The following is a 9,739-nucleotide window of genomic DNA, read 5'->3' as shown; positions in this document are numbered from 1 at the left end:
AACCGGAGAGCGAGGCGAGAAGGGGAAGTAGAGGAGGGAGGAGGTGCAAGAAGCAGGAGGGGGGCATCTCAGTTTGCTGCGAGAAGTGTCGCTCCGGGAGTGAGGCTGTGAAAGCATTCCCAGCTCTCCCTGCTCTCGGCTACGCATCGAGGAGATCGCTCGGGCGCTCGGCTCTTAGAGCCGCGACTTTGCGCTCCGCTCAGCCGCCACTTTTGTTCCCGGAGCCGGGTCGCCGGGCCGAACGCAATGCGCACGCGCGGGCGGGGCGGGGCGGGCGGCGGGTTCCCGGCACCGCCCCCTGCCGCCCCGGCCCGCTCCATCCGGGCACTGCCGAATTAGCATCGTGCCGAGGCACAACTTTACCGCGGCCCCAGCGAGATCCAGGCGCGCGCGCCGGAGGAAATATAGTCCCTGCCGGCGGTCAGCTGGCGCGGGCGGCGCCAGGGCGCGCGCTGGGGGGCTGCGCGGGGCTCCCGGCGCCGGGGGGCCATGCGCCGGGCGGCGCAGGCAGCCCGGGCACCCGGCGCAACTTAGCGGCAGCCGGAAGAGTTGGGCGCCAGCTCGCCTTTCTTCCCTCTCGTCAGCCTCCTTTCCTATCGGCGCTGCAGGAGGGGACTCGTGTCTCTCAGTGCCCGGGACGCCGGATCCGAGTTCTCCCGGTCTGGTTCCCGCCGAGCCGCACAACTTCCTGCGAGCTCCGGCCAAAGTGAGCGCAAAGTGCTGCCCAAGTTGCGGCGATGGAGCTGCAAAGCCGGTCCGAGGCGCTCGCAGTGGAACTCGCGCGCCACCAGGTAGGTGGTCCGGGAACCTGGGCTGGGGAGCAGTAGTGGTCCGGGCAGTGGAAGCTGGAAGGACCCAAGCTCCATATCTAACTCTTGGTCTCAGAGGTGCTGGAAACAGGCCCCTTCCCGGAGCATGTCCCGGGGCTGGGATGTAACCCTTGGGTCTCCCTCTCCCCTTCGCTCCCGTGCGATCCAGCACTGTTTGCAGATTCAGGGTTCGTGGGACCCCAGCGTGGCGTCTTCTCTGCGGTTGCCCGGTTTGCACAACTAGGGCACCCGGAAAGGGGACCCTCCTAGAGCTTCCCAGGGAACAGGATGTATGGACAGGCCCGTTCCTAGCCTCCTGCTCCGGGCCCAACCCGGCACCTACCCTCGCTGTTAGCAAAAGTAGTTTGGTGATTGTGAGTCGGGCGAGAGGCGGCCGGTGCCCGAGCGGTATTGCGGCGTGCGCGTGTGTGTGTGTTGGGGAGATTAGGACGCGACTTGAATATTTATGAGCTTTGCTCGACACGGACTCGCCGTGTTTACTTGGCTCTTTGTTCGTCCCCCCTCCCCCGGCACACACTCTTACACTCACTCGCACCCGCACCCCGGCCTGCAAACTTGCACGGCTCGGGGCGCGCCGCCGGGTGGCCTCGGCCCCCGCCCCGCCCCGGGAGCTGCCCCAATGAGGCGGCAGCCACAGGTAAGCTGCTCCGCGCGACATTGCACGGTGGCCCGAGTGAGGGAAGCGGCCCTGGAAAGTTGGGGCGCGCTTCGGTTGGCCTGGTCCGCCAGGCACTGGGTGGTGGGGATGCAGGGCTCGGGGCTCGCCTGCCACCCACCCACCGGGGCGGCTAGGCTGAGCCCGTTCCTCTGTGTCTCCGTAGAACGGCGACCTCAAGAAGCAGCTCCACGAAAGGCAGCCACGGATCGCAGCGCTCAGCGACAAACAAGTAAGGAGGGGGCTTATGCCCCACAGGGAACCGGGGTCCAGGGAGGGTCGCCGGGCACTTTGGCAGCACCCTAAAAAGTGCCCGTACGGTCGCCGCACGCTCCGACTCCCGTGGGGTTATGGCAGCAGTCCTCAAAGTTGCCATCCTCCCTTTCTTGATAGAAAGAGCTGTTTTGTGGTGGCTGAGGGGAGCGGGAGCGCGAGGCTCCGGCGGCCGGCCAAAGATCTGCGCCGTACCTCCGAGGCGCCTGCTGCCCGGCGTCCATCTTGAGCGGTGGACATGTTTTGGGAACGTGGACATTCCCCGGCCTCGGCATTCCCTGATCCCTGCTGCGGTGGGAGGGGGACACAAGGGGGCGGTAATTTGGGCCTGCACCCCAAACTCCTTGGAAGCCATTTCCGCGTGGCACTGCCGACCAGGTTTGGTGATCCTTCTAGCTGGCCCCTTCCCGGCTATCCCGCCGGCCTCACTTTTTATTCTCGGAATCTGACGCCAGCTCCCGGGGAACAAAAGAAAGGCGCCCCCGGGACCCCCAGTTCTGCCCTAACTTGAGTGCCTATGCCTAGAAGGGGATGTGGGGACCCGCGAGGACCTCCAGCCATGGGGGTGCGCGCCCGCCGCCCCCACGGTGAAGAAAAGTTGTCCATTGTGAGTTAGTTGCGCTGAGCTCAGCGCTCCGGGTTTCAGCACCACGAACAGATGCCGCCGCCGGAGCCCGGCCGGCTGCGCGCCCCCGAGCCCCTCCCCCTCTGCGCGCGCCCCCGCCCCTGCGCGCCGCCGGCCGAGAACTTTGAGCTGCACAGCCAATGGTGCACCCGGGTCTCCGAGGCGGCGGGCGGGGGCGCGCCCCTCCCTCCCCCCGCGCGCTGCCCGGGCCCAGGCATTGCTCTCGCTTCCTTCGGAATGTGGCCGCCCGTCCCGGACTAGGGGAGCCGGAGGACCCCCCGGCCCGGCCGACTTCCCCCTCCTCCAGCCCACGGGGTCCCTCCTCCCCAGCGGCCCGGAGCTCGCAGTTGTCCGGGAGGATGCTTCGGCTCGCAGGCCGGTGCTCCAAGCCGAGTCTTTAAAGTTGCAAAGTGGTGGGAGGGAGAGCGCAAGAGCATAGGGACCGCGGGCTGGACCGTAGGCTGGGGAGTCAAGCATTTGCCCCTTTCGGTCGGAGCTCGCCCCCCCCCCCCGCCCCAAACCCCCCGGCTGCGCGCCCCCGTCCGCGAGTGGAAGCTTCCATTCCCGCCGGAGGGGGGCCTGCGCGCGGCCCCGGCGAAGTCGGGGAGTTCGCGGGGGGAGGGGACCCAGGCCCGGCATTACCATTTTGATTGCTTCGATGCCATTTTTTGGAGGGGGAGGGGTTGGAAGACCCTTTTCCGCAGAGCACAAAGATGTTTAATCACTGTGTAGAATCAAACCAGATACTTAAGAAAAAAAAAATCTAACAAATCTGGAACAGTGTGATGGCCTGGGTAAAACGCGAAGTTGTGGAGTCTTAGGCTCGGAGTAGAAGATTTAAAAGGAAAAAAACAGTGCTAGGTGCCTCTCTTCGCAACAATGTCTCTTTATGTGTGCTCTTCGTGCCGGTAGTTTCACTATCTGGAGTAGGTCTTTCTGAGCTTCTGTGCGATCGTTTCTTCTGGATTGTGGCAACTATTTCAGGGCTTTAAATTTTTTATGATAGTAAATGAGTAGCTATTTATCCCGTATGCCGGAATTTTGATGAGGCTACAAAGGAAATCTTTGAAAATCCTGTTTGAAGGTAGAGGCTGCCGCTGGGGTGTGGGGGGGGAGGAGCCCTCCTACCCCCAGGACGCCTTTGCCTTTAAATTTGAACTCGGGAGTATTGCCTGCAAAGGAACAGTGCCTCCATCTTTTTGTGTCGAGTGCTTTAAAAGAAAGAAAGGAAGCCAGAAAACTTTTGTTCTCTGGCCTTTTAAAAATGTTTCTCGTTTAGATGCCTAAAAATAACGTTTGGTAGGCAGCCAGGGTTTGGCCTGGCCATCGGAACTTGTGTTTGTAAAGGCAAGTCTGCTTTTTTGTTTCTCTTTGTGGCCTTTATATAACAAGGGCTCATAAAAGAGGGAGAGGAGGGGGCCCCCCCGAGGCTGGGTTCAGCATGCTAATAGAGTTGCCTGCTTCTCCCACGCTGGCTGCAAGGGGCTCTCCGAGTTCACCTATGCAATGAGCTGGTGGATTTAACTGCCTGTGCTTCCTGGGGGACTTCCGGTGGTGATTGGCAGTTTGGCTGGGGCTGGGTGGATTTACAAGGCCAGAGGTGACTAGCCCAAAACTTGCCGTGGAGAAGTTAGTTGCAGTCCAGGAGTGAGGGCAAAACATTTTATAAGTCAAGTGTAGTATAGTGTATATTTTAATTCGAGGAACAATTTAAAGATACAATCTCTCTATAGTTATTTTGGGAGGAAATTGTAGCCTTTCCACCCCTGGAGATGGTTTCCTGTGTTGGCCCTTGGAATATGAAATAAAAAGGTTTAAGTTTCAATTAAAAGTTCACAGACAAGTGATGAAACTATATATAGAGTACAGTTGGTTAACTTCCTCTGTTAGATACACAGTAGCAGTAGGGTAACTCTGAAACTACAGTTTGTTAACTTATTGTTAGATACACAGTAGCAGTAGGGTAACTCCAGCAAACAGTGCCCTCCCTGCAATTGCCCTTGGCACTGGGATATTTTGTTTTACTTTCCAGTTACTTTGAGAAATAGAGACATATTCAGAGGACTCCTAAAAGTGGCTTGGTCAGAGGGAGAGAAATTCTGTGTACAGTTTTCCTCCCATCATTGGGGGTGGGGTGGGGGAGTGTCTTGTGGTTGAATACAAGTTCCTGGTACACACACTGTGTTTTGCAAGGGGAGTTCTTATCCCCCCCTGCCCCCAAAAGAAGGGAGGTGTAAAGGTGGGATGGTGACCCCAAATAACAGGCAGCCTGCCAGGCAGGCTCTGGACCTGAAGTAGGACGGACGTAAGCCACGCAGTGTGAAGCCTCTATTAGCTGCCTCAGTGGTTTTACTCTGAGAATTTGCAACGCATGCTGAGATGCAGTAACATTTTAATCTGCATTGTCAAGCAAGAAGCACTTTGTGTAAATAGGCGAGTCATAAATGCCCGAGCCTCTTCCCCTCCTTTGGAGTTCTGCACAGCCTTTAAAGCTCAGCACAGCCCCACCTGGCCTGCCCTGCAATCCAAAGTGAGTTGAGTGAACAGAGGCTCGGTCTGAACTGCTGCTGAAGCTCTTGTGGCATGGCCAGGGAGACCCTGAAGGTGACCGTGGAGTCTGGGACACTACCTGATGTATCGATTTTATGGACTCTGGATTCTGAGGGACTGTCCTCAAGTGTGGCAGTAAAAATTGGTTATTTTGAAAGGGATTATGTATCAGGTGTTGACAAGCATTGAATCATGTCTTCATACACCAGAGAGCACAACACCGGAATCTGTGTGCTTGTTCGTTCTGAGTGCACTCTCCCCAAGACTGTCTGCTGAAAGGCTCTTTTGTTTTCTGAGGCTTTTTTTTGCTCTAGAAAAGTAAACTTCAGTCTTCTTCCCGTGTTAACAGAATGGTTACACAATAAGAGAAGACACGGGTGAGAAAGGCTCTGTGTTTTACTTTGCAAGAAACTGCTTGGGGCAAATGCTTTCGAGTGGGAAAGTTTCTCCAACTTTCCACCACCCTGGACCTGCTCAGTGCTGTCCTCTCCTGGAAGATTTCAAAAGCCCTTTCTGCTTGTGTGTCTTGGAGACACAAGTCCCTCATCCCAATCACCCACAGGAACTCTGATGATTTTCCTGCATCACAGGCCTCGGGTCATGACTACCATCCATTTGAGGGCATTCATCACCAGGAAGCTAGGCTCTGCCTTCTTCCTGGCCCTGGACCACTTGTGCTTTCTGAACCTGCATGCAAATACAGCTGTGATGATGCATGTTTTATATTTGAATAACCTGTGAGTGGAAAGAATACACTTTGCTTAACTGTTTACCTGTTGATGGACATGTGAGTGTGTTGTACCTTTTAGCAGGAACCTGTCCAGCCCTTCCTATTATGTTACTCATCATTCCTGACTTCCATAACTTGGGCTATGATCACTCTGGGCCTTGCGACCTTCAGGGGTCTGGTTTTGTTCCTGAATAGAACCCTCGGGTGCCCCCTGCCGTTCATCCTCTAACGGGGTAGTTCATTCCAACTTTTGCACTTGGCAGAAGACATTTTGGCTGCTCCTTGGCAATTTTCCTGTACCCCAAGCACATCTCTGCCTTTGAGAAGGTCTGGCTGTCCTCTGCCTGCTGACTTCATCTTGCATGGCTTTCTTTGTTAGGTCCTAAGCTCCTCTAGAGGGAGGGAGCACTTTCCTGTGTTTGTTCTCAGGGTAGGGAGGGAATAGGGATTAGTAGAGATGAGCTGATGCTTCTGGGGACCAAAAGGTAGATCTTAGAAATGGGTGGACCGAGAAAGGAGGGACACCCACTCCCTGGAAACCTGACAGAGTTGGGTGTAGATGGCTGAGTTTCTAAGGAACTTCAGGAAGGTGCTGTAAGGTCATGGTGTGAGTTTGAAGCTAAGCAACCTGGCTGTGTCCTCAGAGCTCAGATGTGGCCAGGTGGGGTTGGTGGCCTGAGTAAACATTGCAAGTGAGAGGTAGGCTTCCTGGCAGTTAAACCCCAGGGAGGAGTGGAGTTACAGGTGGTTGTGAGCTGCTCCACATGGGGGCTGAAATCTGAGCCCAGGCCCTTTGGAAGATCAGCAAGTGTCCTTAATTGCTGAGTCAGCTCTACAAACCCCAGCCCGCTCCGTGTGTTGTATGTGCGTGACGCATGTGTGCAAATGCCTGTCGAACCCAGACGGAGACCTGATATCTGAAGCTGGAGTCACGGGGAATGTGGATGCCTAGGTGAACCCAGGTCCATCAGGAAGAGCAGCAAACACTCCCAATTGCTGAGCCAGCTCTCCAGCCCCATGGATCTTTGAGACCAGGAAAATAATTGTCATTCTCATGCTCTGAAGTGGCACTTCAGGGATAAAGGAGAATTTCTACCTTTAATATTTTATTTGAGATAAGATCTAACTATGTAGCCCTGGCTGACCTCAAACTTTTAACCTCCCTGAACAACCCCCCACCCCACCCCCACCCCGACTCCCCAGGCAGTTTCTAGCTCTTAGTTCCCATCCTGCCTTAGGGGCCCTACCAGTGTGAGCCCTGGTGGGTATATGCACAAACAGACTGACAGACAGACACACATACACACAGTGTAGGTGAATGCCTTTCTCTGACACTGTGAATACATCTGTTCCTATTCCTCATGGGCCTCTGCTGGAAACACTCCAGTTAACCCCGCAGGTATGTAAAGGCTCCTGTCCAGTGCTTGGGTTGTGGAGGGCTTCTCTGTGGTCTCTACTGATGGACCACAGAAGGACCTCTGTCTACTCTTTCCCCAAGGCACAGTGAAGGTTTGAGTCAAGACAGTTCTTGGCAGCTGAAGAAGCAGTAAGCTGTCCCTGGGTTGAGGGGCAGCTCCTAGGTGGGAATTTGCACCGGCAGAGAAGGTGGAGACAGTGCACACGTGGCCTTGTGGTACTGCCTGTGCCTAAAGAGGCTGTCACAGGGCCGCTGAGCAAACACCTTCCTACCTGATTCTCAGGTTGTTTGAGTCTTGGATCAGGCTGGGCTGGCCAGTCTTCTCCACTGAGAGAATAAGAGAAGGGAGACTTCCTAAGGTCAGATGATAAGGTCTCTCAGAGAATGGAATCGTCCATTCTGTTTGCCTCATCAGCATCCTCTCTGGGGGAAAGTTCAGCATTGTTGGGTATGGCAAGATGTACAGAACCTTACCTCACTCCCCAAATTCTTAGGTGCTGCCAGGCCACCTTGGGTAAGCCATTATGCACTTTTGCATTTGTTTGCCTCCTATAATTCGGGCAGGGATGAGACATCCCTCCCCAACCAGGCCTTCTGGGTGTGAGACAGTGAGACAGTGGTTGGGAAAGTTTCACGGAAGCCCCAAAGTCCAGGGAAACTTTGCGTGAGTGGCATTACTGCTTTTAGATTTGTGCTTGGACAAGCCTCCTGAAGAAACCCAAAATTCCCAGTGGGTCTACACACTGTTCAGGAAGTATGCTGTAACTGTTTCTGTGGGAGGTGGCACTCGTCACCCCTGGGGCCAGTTGATGATGGTGACTGCTGATGGTGGCATCCTTTTCAACTGGTCCAGAGAGTTCACTTTGATATTTTGCCTCTCAAAGAACCTGCTGTCACAACCGTGCCCTTGATTTCAATTAGGCCTGAAGTTTCTCAATGAGATGACGCTGATAATAACTTTGGTAATCCCTGGATGCCTCATTAGAGCTCCTGGCTATGAGCTTCACCCTGTGATGGAGCAGGTTCTCCGTCTGATGCCTTTGTCTCTTTGGACTCTCTGTCTTCTTATTTCACTTGTGCGTGCGAGCTGGTGTTCTGCTTGGAAGTGTTAGCACCGGTTCTCAGGTCTCGTCCTTGGCAGTGGAGGCTCCTATCACCTGTGGGGAGGACTCCAGAGGCCTCCTAGGGTATGTGCTGGCTCATCTGGCTCTCCCCTATAGAAAGACTTCTCAGAAAGCTCTCACTGGCCTTTAAGAGGCCAAGAACAAAGGTCTGTGTCACAGGTTTTCAAACTGAGTAGACCCGAGCTTTAAATCAGTCCCAGCCTTGGAGTCCTAGTCTTTCCCAGTCAGTGTTCCCCACTTTGGAGGCTTGAGTCCTTCAACAAGAAACGGGGGAAGCAACAGCTTGCTGCCAGATAAGACCATAGAGCACAGGGCAAGTGGATCGTAAAGTGGTTTTACAGAGGCAGCAGCTGGTTAAATGAGATGTTGCAGAAGCTCGGGATTTGGCATCTTTATTTTTCCTGGCGTTGCCGATCTACACCGTGCCTTTGGACACCTGCATCTCAGAGCCCCTTCTGCCTCCCATTCCTCAGTGCTCATCCCCTGCTGGCCCTCTGAGGAAGGACTGCTGGTAATTTTAGTTTTACTCGGGAGTAGGCTAAGCCACGGGGGTGGAGTGAGTGGAATGTGGAGGTCCCACAGTTAGTAAGTGGAGATGCTCTCCGTGTTGGCTACATGGGGTGATGGTGGTGGTGGTGGTGGTGGTGGTGGTGGTGGTTTGTGTGTGTGTGCATGAGAGAGAGATGAGTCTGCAGAGAAATTCAGGTCAGAGCAAATGGAGATCATGGATTGGGCACAGTTTCCCACCAGTCAGAGACTATTCTGGTGGCCGTAGTAGGACTTTTCCACAGATATAGAAAGTCCTAAAACTTTCAAGGGGGTCTGGGCAGATTCTCTCCCCGTTGTCTCCCTGTTCTGCCTAGGCCCAGATTGGGAACATGTGGCAGGTTGGGTCAGGAGGCCTAGTGAGTGGGACTAGAGTGGACAGACGCTGGACCCATTGCTGAGCCCCTGCATCTGCCTGCCACCAACACCCAACTCTGTTTGTGCAACGCTGGCCTGAGCCTCTCTCTTCCGAGCTTGGGTCTTTCTCTTTGATGGCAGCTGACATCCTGTTCTGCTTTAAGGTGGACTGATTCTTCTGATTTCGAAATAGTCTCTCTTGTCTAAGGAGACAAGTGTACTTCCTTAAGAATGTTTTCCTGGTTTCCATGTCTCCAAAGTAGGAGAAGTTGTTTCTGCAGCTTCTTTCTGGCAGCTTCCTTCTGGTTCCTTCTGATGGTCACTGACAGGCGTCCCTGGCTCTCAGCTGGACTGCACTTGTGGGGGACGGGGCTTGGCCCTTGTCCTCTTAATGACAAGGAAATGATGTATTCACAGGGAATTTTTTTCCTAGGGCAGGGCATCCAGGAAGAAGTCAAACCCTCCGTCTGAGGAAGCAGCTGGCTTTGGTCTTGAGTCCAAAAATTGGGTGGGGTCTCAACAATTCGTGAGGGCTTGTGTTCTATGTGTTAGGCCTGATGCCCAGCCTGTAGCAGTTGAGTGGAGAAGCCGTTCTCACTGTTTCTGTATCAACATAATTGCAAGGGACAGAA

At 54.7% G+C, this 9,739-nt stretch overlaps 1 protein-coding gene across 1 annotated transcript in view; it reads left to right on the top strand.

Annotated features, from left to right (window-relative positions):
- Positions 1-327: 327 nt before the first annotated feature.
- Positions 328-9,739, top strand: part of Phf21b (PHD finger protein 21B) — a 70,936-nt gene continuing 61,524 nt past the window's right edge. The window contains exons 1-2 of the mRNA XM_032918934.1: positions 328-791; positions 1,652-1,717. Of these exons, the coding sequence (XP_032774825.1) occupies positions 738-791; positions 1,652-1,717 (120 nt within the window). The 5' untranslated portion in view covers positions 328-737. The remainder of the gene's footprint in view (positions 792-1,651; positions 1,718-9,739) is intronic.

The sequence above is a fragment of the Rattus rattus genome, chromosome 1, assembly GCF_011064425.1.
Source record: "Rattus rattus isolate New Zealand chromosome 1, Rrattus_CSIRO_v1, whole genome shotgun sequence".
Classification (NCBI taxonomy): Eukaryota; Metazoa; Chordata; class Mammalia; order Rodentia; family Muridae; genus Rattus; species Rattus rattus.
This window is presented reverse-complemented; position numbering and strand designations above follow the sequence as displayed.